The following is a 24,177-nucleotide window of genomic DNA, read 5'->3' on the forward strand; positions in this document are numbered from 1 at the left end:
TCCGCAGATTCCACAATAGATATTTTTTGAGGTGAAATCTTTGAAGCAAACGTAATGCACATGGTGCCGCACAGAAAATTGCTCAAAAACGAGAGTGATGTTTCTTGGCATCCGATATCGCACCGGCACCAGCGCACGCCCCGTGCCATGCTTTTTATGCTGTACGTGCCACGCCTCCGCCCTTGAGGTGTGTCTTAAAAATGTGTGACCACATGTGAACTTCGTCATGGATGTGGTCGTTATAACAGATAGATCATCACATATGGGATTATTATAAGTGGGTTCAACTGTATGCGAAAATCTTTAATGTGTTCAAAGTCTGTAAACTGAAGGCACACGTGTGGTTCTTGTCAGTGAGGCCTGTGTGCGCGTGTGCAGGTGAAGGCATTTGATGTCACCTGTCCGGACAAAGGCCCTGTCTTTGAGCTCCCCATCAGTGTCATCAAGCCCAAGCCGTAAGTTCAGCCTCAACAGAAGCCTTCTCTTAGATTTGCATATAATTACAGTTGCAAAATGAGGATTACACTTGCACAAGGTACCAGAGACAAACAGGCTGCAAAGGGGACCTCCGGTAAAACCTCATTGATTTAGATTTTATGAAAGGGGAAAAAATGTTCAAGTTAATTTAATGTCATATCACCATGCCTTCATTTACTTAACAAATTTGCTACCTTCATTTGTATTTTGCATAAAGCTGCACTTCTTGTCATCTCGTGACCGATAAGCAGTCACAGCATTGCTAGACACGTGTTTTCATCCTGTGGGGGAGCACACGCTGCCACCTTCTCCCGCGGGCGCTCGCCCGTCGCCGGCGCACGGAGCGCCCGCGACAGCAGCCGGGTGGACATCTCGTGCGCGCACACCGCGCGCTGCGGGAGCCGGGCGAACACGGGAGAAATGCACTTTGCCCTCTCCCGGTTCTCGCTCGCCTCTCGCGACGCGCGTGCCGCGCGGGAAGAGGGAAAGCATCCGGCGGGCGAGGAGGACACTCCCCTCGCGGAAAGGCAAAAAAGGCATAAAAGAGCGCGACCGAGAGACCCCCGCTCTCTCTGACCTCGCTTGACCTTCTGCCTGGACGGATTTTTACCTGCTGAAAGCCGTGAGTGACCTCGTTCGCGTGACTACCACACGCGACGAGGCAAGCCTATTTTATTAGTTGTTATACAGAGCGGACTTCCCTCTACAAGTGTGTTTTATTGCTGACAGCAATAAACGTTGTTGAGTTGACTCGCTGGTTGCCTTATTCGCCCGAACCCTACGTAGCTGCGATTACACGCGCTACGGGTTGGGGAAGACCCCCACATTTGGCGCTACCAACGTGGTTCGAATTCGGCAACACGGCGAGTTTTCTTTTCTGTTTTTTGGAGCTGGGACTACTGAAGTTGCAGTAAACAATGGCGACGGGCTTGTCTGACTTTCCAGATTTGTTCATGTTGTCGGAGGTCGCGGGAGATAATCAGATGCCTAGTGCTAACGCGGCGGCAGCTTCCGAACAAACCGGTAGCTTTGATTTTGAGTGTTTCACGCGGAACAGTCGGGATCGCGGAAACGCCACGTTGGCAGGGTTTAGGCCTGAGAGTAGGCCTAACACGCCTAACACCTCGCCGCGTCATCCCGCGGACTCAGAGCCACCTATGCCTCTAAATAGTTCGACGCAAGCTGCGGATGCGTCCGAACCTTCGGGCGGTAGTATTCCGTCAAGCGAAATAATGCTGCAGAATGCGCTGCAAGTCATGCAGAGCTTAGCCGGCGCCCTGCAGAACACCATGCGGGCCCCGTCGCAGAGCGAGCGACCACGAATTAAGGTAGACATGCCTACCTATAGTGGGTACCACGATCGCACTAGTGCAAACGAGTACCTCGACCGTCTGCAGTATTATCAGCAAGCAACAGGGCTTTCAGACGCCGAACTTCTCGCGCGCGTGGTCCCTGCTTCACTGACTGAACAGGCGGCTCGTTGGTTCCGACTGGCCGGACACAGAGCCCGCACAGTAGAAGAGTTCCGCGCGAACTTCCGCGAGGAATTTCTTCCGGCCAACTACGAGTGGCGTTTGAGGAGAGAGTTGGAGTTGCGTACCCAGCATCCGGACGAGTCCCTGCTGGAGTATGTTCGAGCGATGGACGAACTTTATCGTCTCGCAAGCCCTCTCGCCACCGACGCCGATAAAGTCGAGCGCGTCACACGGCAAGCGCACCCGACTTTCGCGGCCTACTTCAGGGGATGTAGGTACCGAGACTTAGACGAGCTCGCCACCGAAGCAAAGCGCATCCAAGGGGACATCCTCGCGGCGCGAGCATACCGTCCGCCTCCACCCGCCGCGCTGTCACTCGAGCCTCGTTGCGCGTGGAACGGCGGCGGGATCGCTTCACATTCCCCGAGGGTCGACGCGTCGGCATCGTTCGCCGACGAGCAGCAGGTCCAGCGTGGTTGGGAATTATCAGACCGCGCCTTGGACCCGTACGCCTACGCGCTGAAAACAGCACAGCATAACGCGGCACGCAGTGCGCCGCGGCAGGAACTGGCGACTAATGCGAGAACAGAGGAGCGGCACATGCCGACCGCCGAGCGTGGAAGCTACGGCCCGCCGGATTGGAGCGACGGGCGCCCACGCCACCGAGGCTTCGGTGGCCGTTGCTACCAATGCGGCGGACTGGGGCACATCGCCCGTGACTGCGCAAGCACGCCGGGCCAAGGTCGAGCACGTGGTTCGGGAAACGGGCGAGGCCGCCGGTGATCCACCTTGGGTCCCGGGCGGCGATCTCGAACACAACTGGCGATTTCGATTTACTTGCGCCTTTGGCTTGTCGCGTAGGAGATGTCGCGGACTCGCAGGCGCCGTTCATCGAGCTAACGATAGCCCGAAAGAAGTTTGCCGCATTACTGGATACTGGGGCAAGCGCTTCGTTATTTGGTGACGAGGTGTTGCAGCATCTCCGCGAGAACAATATCCGCTTAAGAGATAGTGACATCACTTTCCGCCTTGCTTCCGGCACAGCACAATCGAGCGGTGCAGCTAGACTAGTTATTCGTTGGGAGAGACGCGTCAGGCGACAACGCCTTGTACATCTTCCCGGTCTGTCAGTGCCTGTTATTTTAGGTCGAGACTTTCTCGCCAAGTCGGGTATTTTGATAGACATCGCCAGCGGAGGTTACCGAGAGAACGGAACGGGTGTTTTGAAGCGTTTCGCAAAAGCGCCCGTGCCTGCGGCGACACGCCAGTCTCCGGGGGCGGCGCGAGCGGGCCACACCCAGCCGCAGCCGAGCGAGCAAACCGTAATCGGTAAAGACGATCAAAGCAACGGAGAGACGGTAGCACAACATTGTGCCGCGACGTTGCAAGGGGCAGCGCACCCACTTTTGTCAGAGGTCAACAGCCTGCAGGAGAGAGAACGGGCACGACTGTCATCGCTGTTGTACGAATACGACGCGATTTTCACGGACCGGCCGGGCCTCACTACGTTAGTCAGGCACAGGATAGACACGGGTGACGCTGCGCCGTGGAAATGTAATCCTCGGCCGATAAGCTTGACTAAACGGAAAGCACTTGACAGCGCTTTAGACGAACTCATCGACACAGGCGTTGTGGAAAGGTCGAACAGCCCATGGGGCTTCCCGGTAGTTCTAGTCCCGAAGAAGGACGATACTTATCGCCTTTGTGTAGACTACCGCAGGCTGAATGAGGTTACGAAGAAGGATGCGTACCCTCTACCCTCCATTTCCTCTTTAGTATCTAACCTAGGCGGGGCGAAGTACTTTACGACGCTCGATGCTAGTCGGGGATATTTTCAGGTCGAAATGGACGAGCGTGACAAAGAGAAAACGGCTTTCACTTGTCACCGCGGGCTCTTTCAGTTCAAAAGAATGTCTTTTGGCTTAGTCGGAGCTCCCGCTACTTATCAGAGGTTGATGGACCGAGTTCTAGGAGATGCGAAGTGGCAACATGCTCTCGCATATCTCGACGATATAGTGGTTTATTCGAAAACATTCGACGAGCACTTGCGCCACTTGAGAGACGTCCTAGACAGGCTGAGGTCCGCGGGTATCACGTTGAACCCGAGTAAAGCTCAGATAGCTGCGAACAGAATAACGCTGTTGGGATTCACGTTGGACAACGGCCGCATTCTGCCGAGTGAGGATAAGCTCGAGGCTATACTGAGCTACCCGTCGCCGAAAGATATCGGCGAACTGAGACGCTTTCTGGGATTGGTGAACTTTTATCGCCAATTCATTCCAGACTGCGCGGCAGTGCAAGCGCCTTTAACGAAGCTCTTAAGGAAAGACGAGCGTTGGACTTGGGGTCCAGAGCAGGAGGCGGCACTGCGCGGCCTCACAAAGGTGCTCGCTGACACGGCAGAGTTGCAGCTGCCCGACTTGAACAGGGAGTTTGTGATTCAAACAGACGCAAGCGACCTGGGTCTAGGTGCAATTTTGCTTCAGGAGCACGGAGGCATTCTCCGACCGGTTGCGTTCGCGAGCCGTTCGTTGACGCCGGCGGAAAGGAACTACTCGGTGACAGAGAAGGAGTGTCTCGCGATAGTTTTCGCTCTGCGAAAGTTTGACTATTATGTCGACGGAGTGGCTTTCACAATTGAGACTGACCACATGGCTCTCACTTGGTTGAGGCGCTTGAGTGAGCCGAGTGGTCGCCTGGCGCGTTGGGCACTGCTGCTGCAGCGTTACGACTTCACCGTGCGCTACCGCAAAGGAAAAAGCAATGCCGCAGCGGACGCACTTTCGCGAGCGCCTGTCCGAGGCGAGGGAGAAACCCTGGCCGTAGCCCGAGTAAGGGACGCGGAACAACCGTCGATCCTGGGCGAGAGCGTGAACCACGTAGATGTTGTCGGTTCCGCAGGAGTTGTCTTCAGCAGAAAGGAGCTGTTCGAGGCTCAGCAGAAGGATCCGTTTTGTCGAAAAGTGCTTGACGGGCTCCGAGAGCCGGGCGGCGCGGCCGCCGCGCACATGGAGGCAGCTGGTATTGCTGTCGGTGCGGAGCGCTCAGGAACAGCTGGTAATGCTGTGAGCGCACTGGATTCCTATCTGCTGAATTCCGACGGCGTCCTGCTGAGGTATATTCCCACCGAGAACGACACAAGTGAGGCGTTTAAGGTGGTGATACCGCGCGCGTTGAGAGGAGCACTGCTACGCTACTTTCATGACTCGTGCATTGCTGGGCACGCGAGCGGCCCCAAGACTTACGTTAAGTTGTGTCGCTTCGCTACCTGGCCAGGCATGAAACGGGACGTGATTCGCTACGCCCGATCGTGTCATGTGTGCCAAAGCGTGAAGCCCCGAGGCGGACGACCGCCCGGCTTCATGCAGCCTATCGACAGCCAGACTCCCTGGCAAATCGCGGCATGTGACATCATGGGACCGTATCCCACAACACCGAGCAGGAACAAATTCTTGCTGGTGGTCACGGATCACTTCAGTAAATGGGTAGAACTTTTCCCCCTACGAAAACTGACGGCACGGGTGATCATGGATAAGTTGATGGAGGTTTTCACCAGGTTTGGTTTTCCGGAGCAGTTGATAACGGACAATGCGTCCTACTTCACTGCAAAGGTGTTCGTTGACTCATGCGCCGCACTGGGCATTAAGCATAAGAAAACGACAACCTACCATGCTCAGTCGAACCCCACTGAACGAGTCAATCGCAACATCAAGCACATGCTTGTCGCGTTCTCTGAAAGGCATAAGGACTGGGATACCTACCTTCCAGAGATCGGGTTTGCATTGCGATCGACAGTAAACCGCTCGACTGGGTATGCGCCTTCTTCTCTCAACCTGGGGAGAGAGCTGCCGAATCCGATGGATAGGGTTCTCGCGGATCGCAGCGGAATGCCAGTCGCGCCGTCAGCACGAGCTGAATACGCGACGCATCTACGTGCCAAGATGACGGAAGCTTTACATAAAGCACGCTGTAATCTTCGCACTGCAAGGGCACAGCAGAAGGCGCAGTACGACCGCTCGCATCGGAACGTCCACTACGAAGTGGGCGATCTGGTGCTTCGACGCCAGCATGTTCTCAGCGATGCTACCAAACAGTTCGCTGCCTCGCTGGCGCCGAAGTGGACCGGGCCGTATCTAGTGAGAGAGAAGGTTTCCTCGCTTGTTTACCGGCTCGAGAACAAGAAAGGAAAGCCGATCGGCGGACCGGTACACGTATGCGACCTGAAACGCTACGTGCCGCGTGATGAGCAGTGGGATGACGATCAGGCCCTCCCTCAACCGCGATCGGTGAGAGAGAGCAGTCAGAACAGAACGGCGAGCCCGCAGCCGCGCTACAATTTGCGTAGCAGGCGAAGGTAATCTGACTGCTAGTTGCGTAACCCGACGACTGCGAGGAACATTCGTAAGTCCGGGTGGCGTTGCGTACCGCGTGAGCATACAGCCGCGCCGGGCTGGCACCTTGGTAGTTCCTGCCGGGGAAGCGAACGTCTAGTGACCATGGAGCGCCGAGTATGGATGACGAGTCGTCAAGGCCACGACGGGAATGTGGCGTGAACGCTCGACGCGTGGGTGTGCGGTTTCACCAAAGACTGCTGTGAGGGCCAGTGCGGTGATTATCCTGTGCTGCGACTCGAATTGGTGATGATGCTTGCGAACATTCCCTTCGCAACAGACGTCGATGGTGTCCCCGGATACGGCCAACTATGCTGCTGATCACAGTGCCGTTCCGTGCAGTTTGCTATGCAGTTGCTGATAATAATTTCCAGGAGCAGAGCAAGACGAGATACGGCCGTGCGAATTGCCTGCAGTACGCGCTGGAACAACTGACGCCCTTGCAGTACTGACGGCGCTACGCCGGCCTTGGAGCCGCACGAACCGCAAGCCGGCGGCCGGCAGACGACCACCCCTCCAGCGCAGCCGACACCTAGGGCGCAGCACTGAGAGCCACCTTCGAGCCCCGACAACGATCCCGCCTCGCAAGCCCGAGCAGTGCAGCTGACCAGCCGCCTCCGAGTCGGCATCAAGTGTCCGCCAGCTGAGGGCTACATCACCACAACGCTTCCTCGGTCGCCAACCTCGGCGGGTACTCAGGCAAACGGACGTCCCTAGGTGCCAGCCTCAACGTACGGGGGCCTTCTTAAGGGGGGGAGGATGTGGGGGAGCACACGCTGCCACCTTCTCCCGCGGGCGCTCGCCCGTCGCCGGCGCACGGAGCGCCCGCGACAGCAGCCGGGTGGACATCTCGTGCGCGCACACCGCGCGCTGCGGGAGCCGGGCGAACACGGGAGAAATGCACTTTGCCCTCTCCCGGTTCTCGCTCGCCTCTCGCGACGCGCGTGCCGCGCGGGAAGAGGGAAAGCATCCGGCGGGCGAGGAGGACACTCCCCTCGCGGAAAGGCAAAAAAGGCATAAAAGAGCGCGACCGAGAGACCCCCGCTCTCTCTGACCTCGCTTGACCTTCTGCCTGGACGGATTTTTACCTGCTGAAAGCCGTGAGTGACCTCGTTCGCGTGACTACCACACGCGACGAGGCAAGCCTATTTTATTAGTTGTTATACAGAGCGGACTTCCCTCTACAAGTGTGTTTTATTGCTGACAGCAATAAACGTTGTTGAGTTGACTCGCTGGTTGCCTTATTCGCCCGAACCCTACGTAGCTGCGATTACACGCGCTACGGGTTGGGGAAGACCCCCACAATCCGAAACACGCTTTTCACTACAGCGCGTCCAGTCAGTTGCAAAACTCTAAAGACCGTGACATTAGGAAATGTTTCTTCTACTGAATCCATGCAGCATGCAATTGTTTCAGCATATTTCATTGGTTGAAAAGGTGCACAAACAAACACTGTACCACTTCACTTCAGCCTGCTGGTCTGTGGTTTTGAGATTAGAGCTCGTGACTGTACAATGCAATTACTTTGTCGCCACTGAGTTGGTCGACAACTAATCATGCATCACAATATAGCTTCCAGGTTTGATGTCAGCACGCGGGGTGCAGTAGAATCGTTTTTCATGTTCGACGACTTCCACAGTGTTGGTGGCATCGTACATTGCACTGATGAGAATGAGACCACTGCTTGCCACAACTGCCGCAGATGAATCCATGGTAACTATTGTCTGGATCACAGATAGCGGCCATGCAGTCCTGAATGCACACAGCCATTGCGACATCATGCACAGCCCTAAGTCTTTAAATACTACAAGAATAAATAGGCACCGAGCGTTTCTGTCATTACCGCACGGCTCCTGATGATGACGATGGGGTGGCAGATTTCACTGCTTTGTTTCGGTTAAATGATGCTAGCGCCACTTTTGCTGTATTGCATCTCACATTTTGCCACTCTTAATGCACTCCGGCTGTTGTCTAAGTCAACTGGTGCACGGCCAAAGACCTCCAAACTTACAAGCATCTGATAGCATTAAACAATGCACACACTTCATGGGACCAGGGGGTGAGTCTTAATTACTTGATTTTATAAATTTACGAGGGTTGAATTCGTAAGGTGTTACTCTGCTATACTAAAATTTTGTTCTCTGTAGTATCGGCAAGCATGTTAACTTGATAGAACTCAAGTACCTAGCTTGTTAAAGGAGGCAAGTATTAGAAGAGGTTGAGCCAATACGGTATTCCCCGGCCCCAATTTGCTCAGGAGGTAGATTTACGGTGGCAGCTCGTATCGAAATACATGGGAGACTTTGTTGAACATCCACAAAACCAATTTTGAAGAGGTTTGTTGCATTTCTCCTTTCATGAATGAGTGTTGCCTACAGGCAATAAACCAAAACAATTCTTTTTTCCGGCTGAGTTTTGGTTTTGAGCAGGGAGCTCTTGGCTAAATGTCTTCAGCAAACACTTAATGACAGACAGCAAGCGTCATTTGTTGGATCATAGCAGGACAAGGAAGAAAAAGGTTGGCGCACGACTTGCTTTATTTTGAACCACAGTCAGAGGAGGAAGGCTAACGCAAGTTCACTGGCTGCAGTGGTATCGCATCGGTGATGTAGAGGAAATACCATTTACGCCATGCCGACTTTAGGAGACACTTGCATGGGGTCTCACCACGCCAGGGTCCTGTGTGCTGTCTCAATCATCATTGAGATCTGTCCTCGTTGTGCTTGTTGAGGCCTATTCAAGTTGTCCTGCAGAGGATTGCAAAGCAGGCGAGTTGCGCTGCTGTCTTTGTGCTGCCCAAGAATGTAAACAATCGTCATTGAGATAGTCTCTGGGCAAACGACGCCTCACTGTTCGGCTGTGATTGCTTTTTGTCTTTGTTAATAATTTTGGCAAGGTTGTTAGTGGTATGTTTCAACATTCATTGAACACTTGCTTGTGACAACACGTCGCGATTCTATTGAGTCATGCTGCTGTTGAGACACGCGATGTTCAACAAACACAGGGTGACCGAAGAGGACAACTACCAGTGGCGTGTTGAAAAGCTAACCCTGCATCCCGGTGTGTCTCACCGGGAGTTCCTTGTTGCTCCACTGGGAGCTACCTGGGCCTGTAAGTTTTACCGCTTCCTTGTTTCTCACTTTTTTCTTTTTTCCTAGTGCCTGCAATCGAAGAATTTGTTGCGCTGGCATGGTGTGTGTGTCAAGCACATGAACATCCAGTGTGTACAAATGTCTCATTGGCCTGCCTCCTGCAGTAAGAGTGAACGCGAGTTGCACGACTATTAGAGCTGGGAAAATGTAATGTTAAAGATGATTTGATGCACCTTTTATAAAAGGTGCAGAACATGTCTGCTATCAAAGGGCACTTCCTCACCAACCTACCAACAAAAGGTTTTTAATGTGCCTTGTCTCAACAATGTTATTGACAGTCAAATGCTGCCACATCCTCATGACCTTACCATTCTCGTGGTCGTTCTGTCTGTGCTCACAGCTGTGCCTTGTGCCACACAGAACAGTGCCCGCTATGTTCTGCGTGTAAGCATGCTTAGCTTTAGCAAAAGCACAATCTTGAGGTTGTGTGGTACAACTTGTCTCTGAGGTGATTAGCAGCTGCACATTGTGTTGTTCTCTACCACCAGATGGCGTCATCACCCTGTCAGAGACGGAGAGGTACAGAAACAGAGTTCCCAGTAATGGTTCAAAAAGTTTGATGCTTGGAATTCTTTGTATTTGTGTGTTTTCTCAAAAACAAAGGTAGGTCAGTAGGCAAAATAATAAGAGCCTGGTGGTTGCAACCTACCACCCCGTTTCAAAGGGGATGCTCATAGCATCCGTCCATCCATGTATCCGGACGAGATTTCTCTGCATATGGCTGTTGCTGGAAGCAGTGGTTAGTCTTGAGATTTAAATAAATCAAATCTGCCCGGTAGCCATCATGTTTATTTGTGTCAAAAAACAAAAGTGGTGCAGGTCTTGAAAAGAGCAGCGAGCCTTTTTAGTTAGGTTCCTGCTGCAAGTGCAAACGTAACATTTCGCTCAGATGCTTGCAATAGTATTGTTTAGCAACCACAGTCACCGATGAATATTTCGGACTTGACTTGATCGATATTCGAACTTTGTAGATGCACTGTCAGGGTTCTCATAAGGCTACTGCATATTTGCAACTGGTTTTTTAGATGAGTTTAAGCCCAAAAGCTTGATTTCCCAGACTAAATTTTGAGACACGCTACCTGAGTTTTGAAGCCACCATGTTAGTTTCTGCTGGCTTGGCTGCCTTGATGGCTTGGCCTCGAGTGGCCCGCTCTTGCCCTTGGCTAAGACATGCCAGAGGATGCCACTTTTTGGCTTTTTTCGCACGACACTATCATCATCATCAATTGGAGCAGGATTAAGGTGTTCTTTCGTTTCAGTTGCCATTCTACATGCGGTGTCTCTCAGAGAGGTGGTTGTGTGCATCTTGGTGAATGTTTGTGGGACTTTGTATTTGTGTATAATCGGTGCCATGGCACCACCCCCTGTGCCAGCGCAAAAGCCAAGTGGTGTGAAGAAACGTGGAAAGCAAGCGACCTGGATGCTAAAAAAAAAAAGTGGCCATTATTAAGTTAATAGAGAGTGGACGTTCTCAGTTTGATGTGGCGAAAGAATATAACTTGTCCAAGCAAGTGCTGTCTATGTCAAGAGCCGAATGAAAATTTTGACCGTGTTTGAAAAAGTCAACAATAAGGGCCAGAAGAACAATCGGAAGGAGGAACACCCAGCCCTTGTAGGGTCCCTAAAGCTATAGCTTAAGGGGGGACGCGGGGATCAGATTGCGAAAAGCGCAAGAAACATTGATTTTTGGAAACCACGCGTTTCGATATCTGCAACGTCTAATCTACGCCGTATCAAAATGGTTTGGCTGAAAACGCACTAAATGTGCCCGAAAAAAATTAATTTGTCAGTGCGCAGGGCGAGAAAACAGCTGTAAATCGCGCAGAATCACCGCAGTTTACGGAGCCATGTTTCATATTTCCCGCCACTGAGTGCCGCCATCTTGGTATCGTTTGAAAGCTCAAAGTTTTGCCGTTCCGCTTCTCAATTCGTCGGTCGTTGCCATCTTGTAACAAACGCACAAACACAAAAGAAGCGCGGGTCTGCTGGAGGTAGTCACACGGGCCCTCCGATCAAAGCAGGCCTCCGATTGGCTGCCGTGCTGAAAGGCATTTCCCCATTGGTTGCTGCTGTGGCAGCGGGCAAGATGGAAACAGAGACGACGTGACTTTTGCTCAAGTACAAGCAAATATGATCTTCTCCATGTGTAGCACGATGCAGGACATAATTAACTATTTTTTATGGTAACTAATTTCGGAGACTGCTATTTTTTGGACTATTTCTTGGTCCCTGCTAGCTCCGAAAAATCGGTCGGCGACTGTATGCAAGTTTACTTTCCATGTTCATAAAGGGTTGTAGACTATTTTACCTTGGTTTTCATGTTTTATGAAGAAAAGCACTTTGGTCGTGTATCTTCTAATTTGTTATTTAATGTGAGTTCTGTATGCACTTATACAGTGTTGCAGCATTGTGAGGATTAAGTTGAGGAAATGCATGTGCTTATCTAAGTTAACATTGCTGTGTTGAAATGAGCATGGGAATGCCAGGTTGTGTGTTCTCCGTTTTGAAATCCAGGGGTTGTCCCTGGACATTTACATCTTGTGATGTTCGCGTTACCATTTGTGGAGCAGGAAATACAATGCAGGCAGCAGCTGAGACAAGCACTTTCAATGTTTGGTGCAGGCGTGCAGCTCAAGTCTCGTGACTCCCAGAATGTGGCCCACGTGGTGGTGCACGCGATGCAGCTGCAGCCAATGTACTCGTGCGAGACCACCGAGTTCCAGAAGACGTGCATGCTGCCTCCCCTGGCAGAAGCATCGCATGCCTTCGCTGTAGTGGTGAGTGCTCAGCAGCCGCTGAGCTTGTGGAGAATAGGATTTGAACGAGAGTCTGCAGGACCGTTTTGCCTGCCATGCATGATTAGGGCTACCAGGTTTTTACAGGTGACAAAATATGACGTCACAAAGGTGTAGGGTGGTTTGGCCAGCGGTGAGTGCAGCGTATTGTTGCATGTTGCAACAGCGGAAACAGACACCGTTTTCTTAGAGCAATCTTTTGCAATGATTGAAATTCTTGACAGCAGGCCGGAAATAATAGGGCAGAAACTCCCAACTGGGGAATTGTCATATAGTGCAAAGCATTCTTTGTAATCATTACTTATGAAGCCTATACTGTACCCTTGAAACCAAGACTGCCGTATTTAAAGAGATAAGCAATATTAAGGAATACCATGCACACTGTGACAATCTCCCCAGTAAACTCATTTTTTACTACCAATCTGATGTTTGGTACATGAAAGAAATGTTGCTGTAGTGCTTTTTTTCTCGCATAATTTGCCCATCAACACACTTGCCCTACGCGTCCTCTTCAGAATCTTCTCCCTGTTGTTGCAGACACAATTCTCTGGTTGATTGCATTATTTACGTGTTCCTTGTCTGCACAAGCTCTCGCCTGCGTTTCTAACTGTGCCTTGGTAAGGCCAAATTGAAACGCGCCAAGTGTCTCAATGTACTCGCTTGCCCACGAGAAATTTATATAAGGGTGTTCTATGCCACCTGTTGATGCATGCGTCCGTGGCGTAATGGTTTCATTATCGGGCTTCTGTACTAGAAGTTGTGTGTTCGAATCCTGCCGCCAGACAATTTAATGGTGTTTATTGAATTATTTATAAAACTGCTTTGTTTAAAACAATGAGTTTGCAAAGTCACGAAGCTGTTGAAAGCCAGAAGGTCGAAGTTCAGGCAAATATTGTCACTCCCATACTGGCTGGCGAAATATTGCATGGGAGGTTCGTGCACCCACGAGTAGGCGGTGGTAAGCGTACAGGAGTTGGTGTATTCACAGAAATATACCCATTCAAGTCTTAGATGGTGGCACAGGTATTTTGGGACGTGAAATGGAAGGTCGAACGGATCGGAGCAGAAAATGATCCCGGGCGCCTAGCGAAAGAATGCTACACATTGAACAGTGGGTGTATTGGCAGGCACAGGAGCATGAAAGGTCCCTACACCAGGCATTCGCTTTGTCAGAGGGCACATGACTGCAATTTGGCGTGCACTTGTTGATCTCGTAATATTTTGTCCCCGTCTGTACGTGAGCTTGTTTGTGTGCTTTGGGCTGTTTACTTTACTGGCTTTAGTTTTCTCGAAATCTTCTGCGAAATATTTTTAGCTAGGTTGTTCAAGGTGGCAAAGGAGGCAAAAGTGAATATAGTGGTAAAAGCGATGTTCAAAATATGCTTTATCGAAGTCCTGGTTTATATTGCAGCTGCAGCGGCTGCATTTCGATGGGGGCGAAATGCAATAACGCTCGTGTACTTAGATTTATGTGGTCATTAAAGAACCCCAGGTGGTCAGAATTACTGCTGAGCTGTCTACTACAGTGACACTCATAATCATATCGTGGTTTTGGCGGTAACACACCAGAATTGAAATAAAATTTTAGCTCAAGTATGCTTGCATCATCAACCGCATTGAGGAGGTACATTCAGGGAATATTGTTGTGCCTTTGGAAGCAGGAGCCACCCTGTTCGTGCGAAACTTGCAGTTACTCTTGCATTATTAATTGCATTTTGGAGTTGGTACAGTAAAAGCTCGATGATACGATCACGGCTAATACGAATTTCCGGATGATACAAATTTTTCTGTGGTCCCGGCCGAGCCCCATTACTTTGCAACATGCTAGAGAACGGTTGTTACAAATCGATTTTCAGCCTGCGTCGGTTGATACGAATAAACGCCGCCCCACCGACGGCCGCGAAAGAGAACAGCGCGCAGTCACGCGCTTTCTCTCCTTCTCTTTTGGTGCGGAGGCGCAGCGCCGGACAGCGCGGACTCCACGACTGGGCGCGAAGAGTTTGAAGCGGTGGCGCTTTTGGTGCTTTTGTACTTCTCCTCCTTTTCTGCGAGCCGTCAGATGGAGTGGCTGCTGCGCTTCGGGTCGCGTTCTTCGTGTTTGCGCCATTTTGCCTAGTCGCAGCGAGCTATGTCTCGCAAGCGGAAAGCACTCTCCTTTAAAGAGAAATTAGGCATTCTTCGAAAGGTCGATGAGTATCCCAAGAGGAAGCGGACGGAGTTGGCTAAGGAGCTAGGCCTTGCAACGTCAACACTGAGCACAATTGTTGCACAGCGAGACTATCATGAAAAACGTGCTTTCGTTCAACGTCAACGCGAAGCAAGCGAATTCAAACGCGCTTATGTCGAACATACCGCGCACCGACAATGCTCTTAGCAGCGCGCCAAATCACGTGGCAGCGCCTCCGACCGGCATTGCTCCGACACCGCCATAGAGCAAAAGCTCAGGAGAGACCCCTCAATGCCGCGCGCGAAGGAACGGGAAAAAAAAAAAAAGAACCCGCGGCGGAAATTTCCCCCTCTCTCAAATTGCAAGGTCGCCGTTTCTGCATCGCGCCGGAACAAGCGTGTGTGTGCTGACTAGAGTGTTCTAGACAACCGTATTCTAGCACACACTAGTGCCGACGTCTCAGCCACGCGGGTAAAATGGCAGTGAACCCTTCTCTATTTTCTAGTCACATGTTGACCTTGCACGCTGCGGCAGCAGCGCAGAGGGAAGCAGCGGCGGAGGCACAGTCGGGCCAACGAAACTGCCACGCCCGCAAACGCTCGCTTCTCGATAACAGCAGAAAACGAAACTTCAGGGGGCGGCTAAAATAAGCTGGCGCCAGCATGGCGGTGGGCGCGCACGGAGATGTGCGCACGGAGTCGAAGGTGAGAGAGCTACGAGGGAGTTGAGAGGGAGGGCGAGGGGAGCCACCGAAGCGGCGGAGTTGACGCGGCCAAATCCGCTTTCCTGCCGCCCTCCTCCCTCACCTTCGACGGTCTCCGCGCGCACCCGTGTGCCGGCGCTGCCCGCTCGCTCCCTGAAGCTTTGTTTTCTGTCGTTATCGGAAAGCGACCGTTAGCCGGCGTGGGCAGTTTCGTGGCCCGCGCTTGCTATGTGCTTGCGCGCCGCGATATTTCACGACTCGCACCGTTCATGCATCGTGCTATGGTGCACGAATACTTCAAAAATACATCCTTTTAATTCGAACAAATTTTCGGGCCCCTTCGAGTTCGAATTATCGAGATTCGACAGTAGCTTTAATTGTGTTTCGATGATACGAATTTCGGCTAAAACGAATATTTTTCATGACCCCGTGAGATTCGTATCATCGAGCTTTTACTGTAATTACTGCAGCAGGCTTTTGTTCTAGCTTGTCTATGTACTGGCAAAGTTGAGGGCGAAGGAAGAGAACAGCTTTTGCAAAAGTAGACGCAGTCGCCGACCGATAACTTGAACTTGACAGGGATCACCAAAATGTCTGAATAAACGGGAGTCTGAAATACCAAACTTGCCCAAAAATGAGTAACTTCATCCCACAAGTGGCCAAAAAACAGGTGCGCTGTATTCTCGGCTTGTCACCTTCGGATATACAGTCGAATCCCCCTACAACGAACGCTGCTACAACGAAATTTCCACCACCATGAAGATTTTACGATTCCCTGTCAGCTGCCCATAGAAAGTAGTACAAAAAAGTCTGTTCATAACGAAGGCGTTTTATTTGGTATTTCTGTTTCAACTAACTTTTCGAGAACGAAACTGGGACTGAAATGAAATTGTAACTGCCGAGTAGTCAAATTAGAAGGCCTTTGCAAAGCTGTGACGATTGTATGTCCGCGTGAACGAGGTTCTCGCGAACAAAATCAAAGTAGCGATTTACGCCACTGCAATCCATAAACACGCGGGGTCATCACACGCCTGCGCGAGACTGCATAGCATCCCCACAATCGCTGCCGTTTCCTGAGGTGTGTGTCCGGTCGAAATGGCTACGCCAACGAAGAAACGTAAATTTCTCTCTCTCAAGGAGAAGGCATATATGATCACCGAGGTAGAAAGCAGAAGGAAAAAAATTTAGCAGTTTCGCCCGACAGGAGAAGCATCGATTACAATAGCAGATTAGTAGACAGCTAATACGAAGTAAGGATAGGAGTTTTATCGGCCGTATAAACTTGTAAACATCCGCTTACTAACTAAATTACCAAGCACGGTGTCACGCGTGCTCGGGTAAACATGAACACATCTCGCTCGATGACTGCGGAAACTTGATATCAAAATGCTGGAGTGAAAAGGCGCGGCAATAGCAGCGAGTAAATTGACCTCTGGGCCATCTCTCGCTTCAACGCTAAGCACAGTGCACACGACTCTACTGGCGCTTTGAAAATGAGGCCCACGCGGGCGTGCACTTTGTACACGTCTCAGATTGCTTTCAAGATAGCGCCCAAGCAGCCGTGTTGCAGCCGCTGTTGTCAACATGATGCCAACGTCTTGTCTCGTCGTCTGGGGAAAATGACAATCCGCTAGACACACCGACTCCGGCGACTGCTTTGAAAGTACAGTGGAATCTCGATGATACGATCACAGGCTAATACGAATTTCCAGATGATACGAATTTTTCTGTGGTCCCGGCCAAGCCCCATTAGTTTGCAACATGCTACAGTACGGTTGTTACGAATCGATTTTCGACCCGCGTCGGTTGATACGAATAAACGCCGCCCCACCGACGGCCGAGAAAGAGAACAGCGTGCAGTCACGCGCTTTCTCCCTTTCTCTTTTGGTGCGGAGGCGCGGACACGGCGCCGGACAGCGCGGAGGCCGCGACTGGGCGCGAAGAATTTAAAGCAGTGGCGCTTTTCTTGCTTTCGTGCTTTTCCCCCTTTTTGGCGGTCGCCCATCGGACGGAGTGGCTGCTGTGCTTCGGGCCGTGTTCTTTGTGTTTGCGCCATTTTGCCTAGTCGCAGCGAGCTATGTCTACCGAGATACGATCTCAGCTGATTCGCGCGGCCGTACGGCGAGGCGCGGGAGCCTCCGTTGGCGCGTCTCCCGTCGGCTGCGTTATCAGTGCCGATGGCACAGGGCGATTGTCGGTTTCGCTGCCGGAGTCACACGGTGCAAGATAGAGCGGCACGTAATCCACCGTGCGAGGTAGCGCGGCACGTTCAGTCGGCTGCTCCTCCGCTTCTCCCGCTAATCGCCATATTTTTCTTGCCGTAGGAGGCTTGCGCTTCTGTATTCCGAAGGCGTGCTTCGTCCAAAATTTTTTCTCCAACGAGCGACGGTCCCTCACTAACCTGGGAGCTCTCAGTAATCCGAATTCTGCGTGTCAAGTGAAGACGCCGGCGTGGTTTACGAAGCAGACAACTGCGGTTGCCATCTTGCCCCTGTCACAGCAGCAACCAATGGAGAAACGCCTTTCAGCACGGCAGCCAATCGGAGGCTGCTTTCATCGGATGGTCCGTGTGACTACCTATTGCAGACCCGTGCTTCTTTTGAGTTTGCGCTTTCGAGTACACTATAGTTTGCGCATTTGTTACAAGATGGCGACGACGGACGAATGGAGAAGCGGAATGGCGAAACTTTGAGCTTTCGAACGTTACCAAGATGGCGGTGCTCGGTGGCGGGAAATAGGAGATATGTCTCCGTGAATTGCGGTGATTTTGCGTGATTTAAAGCTGTTTTCCGCCCTGCGCACTGAGTCTGACGAATAAATCTTTTTCGGCCACTTTTAGCGCGTTTTCAGCCAAACCATTTTGATACAGCATAGATTAGGCGTTGCAGATACCGAAACGCGTGGTTTTCAAAAATAATTTTTTTCTCGCGATTTTCGCGATCTGATGCTCTCATCCCCCATAATTTAGCTAGTTTTAATTGTGTTTCGATGATACAAATTTCGGCTAATACGAATATTTTTCCTGACCCTGTGAGATTCGTATCATCGAGATTCCACTGTAATCCTTTTGACCTCATCATAAAAGTTATCGGAGCCCACGACAATGACATTGCGATGGCTCTTTTAACGGACTGTGAGACTCGCGTAACGCCTTTGCTTGCCATGAAGCGTAAGAAATCCAGCCTGACCGACTTCTGGAAATAAAACTTCCGGTAAGCACAAGCTTGCCAAGCTTGCCAACTTTGCCATAAATATTGTGGGGGAGCACACGCTGGCACCTTCTCCCGCGGGCGCTCGCCCGTCGCCGGCGCACGGAGCGCCCGCGACAGCAGCCGGGTGGACATCTCGTGCGCGCACACCGCGCGCTGCGGGAGCCGGGCGAACACGGGAGAAATGCACTTTGCCCTCTCCCGGTTCTCGCTCGCCTCTCGCGACGCGCGTGCCGCGCGGGAAGAGGGAAAGTATCCGGCGGGCGAGCAGGACACTCCCCTCGCGGAAAGGCAAAAAGGCATAAAAGAGCGCGACCGAGAGACCCCCGCTCTCTCTGACCTACTGCCTGGACGGATTTTTACCTGCTGAAAGCCGTGAGTGACCTCGTTCGCGTGACTACCACACGCGACGAGGCAAGCCTATTTTATTAGTTGTTATACAGAGCGGACTTCCCTCTACAAGTGTGTTTTATTGCTGACAGCAATAAACGTTGTTGAGTTGACTCGCTGGTTGCCTTATTCGCCCGAACCCTACGTAGCTGCGATTACACGCGCTACGGGTTGGGGAAGAACCCCACAATATGCAGTGAAATTGTGATAAGTCAAACCACTTCATTGCTACGGTGCATGTGCCGCAAAATAACTTTCGCGATCGGCCGGGCACGAGCGGTGAGTTAAGCGTCTGCCGCAGTGTACGAAAAATGCTGTAACAGCGGCACAAAATCCATTCTCTCGTGAAGTTAACACTTTATTTACCGCCTTCGGTACGTCTGAACATTTGCCTCCACGCCATTGTGAAGATTTCCCGGACGATGGTTTTGGTTTCGTTCGTGGCTTTGCCGTTTGGCGTGCAATGCCACATTTTGTTCTTTAGATGGGCATTTTAACGGAAGTTTGCAGCTAGGTACGGGAATGCACTACAAACAAAAATGACAGCGAAGGTCTGGTTTTCAGAACAAAGTTCTGCCGAATTGTAACTGCTGACACCAGCTTCAATGCGGATAATTTTTTTGTGTTTTTAAGTGCAAGTCTATATATAAAGAACTACTGATATAACAACCTCTTTTCATGGAACTGTCAAGTTAGTCATATGAACAGGTTGTACTGTATACAGAATCTCAGTTTATAAAGGGTTACTTAGTTCGACGGCACCCTTTTTTTTATATTACTGCGACCAACTTTTCGTGTCCTACTGAGGTGAATGAATTAATGAATTTTTTTGCATCCACCAGGGCGGCTTGACTCTGGAATTGTGCCTTGCCAAGTGGTGGACCAACCTGGGTGACGTGGAGGTGGACTGCACGCTCACTTTCTACGGACTCCAACCCAATCCCAGCCGGGTGGCCATGGTGCGTTTCTCAATATCTTTATCTCTGCACTTGCTGTATCTCCTTGGATTGACAGTGCATCTCACAGCGCAAGAGTCGTACTCTAGCTGTGGGGACATTGTCTTCTTGTTGGGAACCTAGTAGCCAGGCACTAGAGATGGAATAATGACTGAAGACAGGACATGGATGCCGACGCCACACAGTAAGAAGAGACATGCGCAGATGACTTTTGAGGCCTACCGTATAAATGGGGTGCAGACATGATCATAAGCAGAACGCTAATCATTCTGCTTGATACTGAAGGGGTCTAATGTGTTCTTGGCAACGAAGGACTGACAACACACATTACTGTGAACATAAAAGGGCATTTATTGTACCTTCTGTAAAGTGCCAGCTAGCCGATCTGCACACAACAAGTGGAATACGCTGAGGAATTGAGGGTTTCGACACAGCGTGTAAGGGTAATGTCGCTTGCGGGTACAATCTCACGAACAGACACACATTTGAGCAATTGGTAAGCCCTCTGCTGGTTGGTCTTGTCGAGTGCACCAACGACCGTGCGGTCAGTCTCCGAGCGATGCCGTCCCACAGCCAATGAGGAGAAAATAAGTTCCTCTTGTGCCCAAGTATCCATGCTGTCAGGTGGTGCTAGCGTTAAAGCACTCACACATCATACACCATCTTTCGTACTAGTGCGCAACTACACAGACTTCCTTCGTCGCATATGCTATGCAGGGAAGCTGAATTTCAGCAAATTCAAGAGCCATGCGGTGAAAACAACATCAGAGGATGTGATAAAGCCAAGCGTGTGACCATGGGTTTTGTACCTTCATGGTTGGTTAACAGACTGTACGTTTGTTTGTCTTCGCATTGCCTGGCACATGCGTGTTTTGTTTCTGCGCATATACTTAGATATTTTCTCAATGCGACTCGGCACCTGCATTGCGTGTTCCATGTCTGTGTTGTCTGTTCCACTATGCTTATGTCTTACTTGCTGCTACTGGGTTCCCAAAATTGTGCAAACTCGTTCAGCTCTTGATACTTGTGCTGTTTTCATATGACCTGTGTATTTGGTTGCTACTGCAGCTTTTGTCTCGCTCATTTATCATTGCTTTTGTAGCTCTACCTGCGCTTCTGAGCTTATCACTTGATGGCAAATGTGCCGAGTGCAAACAGGTGCAGGGCCTCCGAGTTAAAGGGCATTTGATGCTGGTTGATGCCACGAGACTGATGGTGTGAATTACTCAATTTTCCAAATTAGCAACGGTCAAATAAACAAGCATTAACTGTAGTGGCTCACAAGTTTTTACTGTTGGCAACATAACTGCAATGTTCCAGCATGTTAAAGAAACTTGTTATTAAGTGCCTCTGCATATTATTATTCAAATATTTGATTCAAATAACTGAAGTAAGGCAATGTCCAGCTTTGTACCTTCGTATGAGTAACTATATTTGATTTGTATGAAACGAATGTATATTGCCCCCCCCCCCTCCCCCCAAAAGGGAAAGTAATGCCAAATGCGACCTCTGTAGGGCATTTTTGACAAGCCAAGGCATACGTTTGCTTGTGAATCACCCATATGAATCAGCACCATGGCATTTTTAGCCCCAGCTGTCACGTTTTTGTACTTCCACTGATGTTTGTGTCAGCATGAAATAGGCATCAAGACCACTGATGTTGACAGGCGTAGGCGTGCCATGTTGTGTGCACATATAATTCTTTTTAATCGCACAAAGAGCACTTCGTGACCGAGCGACCTGCTTACATTGAGCTTCGCACTTACCCACCATGGTGGTGTAGTGGCTTAGCATTGCTAAGCCCGAGGTCATGGGATCAAATCCTGGCCACGGTGACCGAATTTCTATGGGGGCGAAATGCAAAAATGCCTGTGTTTCATGCATTGGGCTCACGTTAAAGAACCCCAGGTGGTAAAAATTAATTCAGTCCCCTACTACGGCGTGCCTCATTATCATATCTTGGTTTTGGTATATAAAGCCCCAGAATTAATCCTTTTATTTAAAGCTTAGGTTTTCCACCAGTTCGTAACATCACTTTCACTTCGAGGCCAAAAAGACAACTGGTAGTGCAAAGTGTATGCCACCATTTTATGTTGGGGTGGAACACTGCGCTGTGATGCAAGACAGGACAGGACATGGTGAACTGAGATACAAGGCACACAGGAAGCACAGATTAACAGCTGTCTAAGGATCCAATGGCAGAAATGAATAAATTGTGAATCTAAACAAGTAGAACATGGTCACATGGCTCACTAAACCAGCTGGCCCACTACAACAGCACCATTTCATGTGATTTGTATGTGAAGGCTTGTTCTATGCCTCCCCTCTGATTGTGACACTGTGTGTATGTGTTGGTTTCAGCGTTCCTCGGAAGGAGTGTATCGCTTCGATGTGACCTCCCAGCTGCGGCCAGAGGAGGTGTCTCCCGCGGCATGCCTCAAGCAGCATGTCATTGTCCTCAGGTGAGCCCCTCGATTAGGATATTGTGAATATTCTATTCTTGAATGCAAGTCGGATATTGTGTGGCGGGCAATTTGATTGTACCGTAAATTCAAATTGGGAATCATTTGAGTTGTCAAGTAGATAATCTTGCTGGTGTGTCTTCTTAATGTCCACACGTGGCGGTGTCTCACATCTTCACGTTGCTCCACTTTTTCACTAACACCAGAGCCGCCTTTATACAATGCAGAAGGTGGCATCGCTGCAGAGATGTTGAATGATTGAGCAGGGATGAGAAATTGGTCAGCAACTACAGAAAAACATGGTTAATTTGTATTTCACGAGACAGAAAAAAAATGTCTGAATTAACCAAATGTCGAATTACCGAGTGTATCAAGAGAACAATAAACAAATGCTTACTAGATCAACATGCTTTTATTTGCTGAATGAATCGGCAAGTCCTGTTTGTGTTTTGCACAAAAGCAGTATGGATGCTGTGATTCTCGTCATCTCACGACTGATTAGCCGCTGCGTGCGCTTAAAACCTTGATGCAGTTAAACCTTGATATAACGAAGTTGGTAAAATCGGCAATTTGCCTCGTTATATCGAAATTTTGTTGTATTGAAATTCAACCTTTTATGCAAATAAGTACAGCCGCCAATCAATTTTTCTTACACGTACTAAAGGGGCCGCAGAACTTTCCGCATTGTCGGGCAATCGAAAAGAGCAAATTTGAATGCGAAAACAATATATGTTCTTGAATTTGGGAGTCGGCGACGAATGATATGGTTTCATGTCACGTCGACGGTATCTTCACATCGGCGGTACAAATTAAGCGAAGCCCGCCACGCTCTCGCGTCCACTCCGCCCCCGCGGCTGATTGCGTCGCCCGCACTGAGACGATGCTATCATGAAAAGCGCTGGCAGCGGGGAGCGAATGCTTCGTCAGCCTTCCGCTTCAACGGCACTCCGAAACTCGAGATAACGTAGCCTCCGATACCAAATGCGCGGGAAGACAGCTTACATGATGCCACGGCGTCTCGGCACCCCCACTCATTGCACACGCGCAGATTACCTCTAAAGCAGGGCGCACCGCTGCGTATGCGCTCCGCCGCGCTTACAGCCATGCGCAGCCACTGCCGAGACGCGCGCCAACTTATCCCCCGCTCCGTCCCCTCATGCGTGCTTGATCGCGTTAGCGCGAGCTCGCTCCCCTCCCCCCTCTTTCCCTTTGCTCGTACAGGAAGGCAGCACTCGTGAAGCCACCATTTTTCTTCTCTCACCCTCGTGCGCTTTCACTCACACCTAAAACACAGTGCGCGGGGCGCAATAGGATCTTGTCGCACTAGGACTTTATAAAGAACTTGATGCGGCTCCACTTTAGCAGTCACTCTTGTCGCGCAGCGCGCGATTTGAGAGGTGCGTTGTAAGCAGCTGCATGTAATTCAATCATTTGCCCATCTGCGTCCGCGGAAGTTTTCATCTATTGTCTCGGCGTTCCTTTGCAGCGGCAGTGAAATTTCATTATACAGTATAGACCACTTATAACGTAACCGCCTATAGTGCAGGACCGGATATAGTACGTTCTTTTCAGACTCCCGTTGATTTTCCCATAGCACTCCATGTATACACATATCGCTTATAGTGCAGTTGCGGGAAATGAAATACTGGTTACAGTGCGGCTGCCTGGGAGTACGTAAGTCAGCAGACACGGCGAACGCTCCCCTAAAATGGGCGCCCCAAGGAGTGCTTGAGGAAGAAAGAGAGACGAAGTGGAGGAGAAGGGCACGTGGTGCGTTCTGCTTTCAGCCAGTGAGGCTGAAACCAGAATCTTGAGTGCGAGTCGTGAAATATCACGGCGCGCATAGCGAGCGAGGGCCGCGAAACAAGTTTGTATGGGTGTTCTGTCGCGTTCGCTTCACGATAAATGGGTGCCCCAAGGAGTGCTCGAGGAAGAAAGAGAGACGAAGTGGAGGAGAAGGGCACGTGGTGCGTTCTGGTTTCAGCCAGTGAGGCTGAAAC

The 24,177-nt window shown here is 50.6% G+C and overlaps 1 protein-coding gene across 6 annotated transcripts in view; it reads left to right on the forward strand.

The window, feature by feature from the left end:
- LOC119441413 (tripeptidyl-peptidase 2) overlaps positions 1–24,177 on the forward strand; it is a 141,043-nt gene that overhangs the window by 90,039 nt on the left and 26,827 nt on the right. Inside the window, exons 15-19 of one of the 6 annotated variants that reach the window (XM_049661243.1) lie at positions 379–455; positions 9,348–9,454; positions 12,118–12,272; positions 19,602–19,718; positions 22,077–22,177. The exons of 1 other annotated variant lie outside the window; for it this stretch is intronic. In XM_049661243.1, the coding sequence (XP_049517200.1) occupies positions 379–455; positions 9,348–9,454; positions 12,118–12,272; positions 19,602–19,718; positions 22,077–22,177 (557 nt within the window). The remainder of the gene's footprint in view (positions 1–378; positions 456–9,347; positions 9,455–12,117; positions 12,273–19,601; positions 19,719–22,076; positions 22,178–24,177) is intronic. 4 more of the 6 variants (XM_049661240.1, XM_049661238.1, XM_049661241.1 and 1 more) reach the window with 4 other exon arrangements.

This window comes from Dermacentor silvarum, chromosome 2 (genome assembly GCF_013339745.2).
Source record: "Dermacentor silvarum isolate Dsil-2018 chromosome 2, BIME_Dsil_1.4, whole genome shotgun sequence".
Classification (NCBI taxonomy): Eukaryota; Metazoa; Arthropoda; class Arachnida; order Ixodida; family Ixodidae; genus Dermacentor; species Dermacentor silvarum.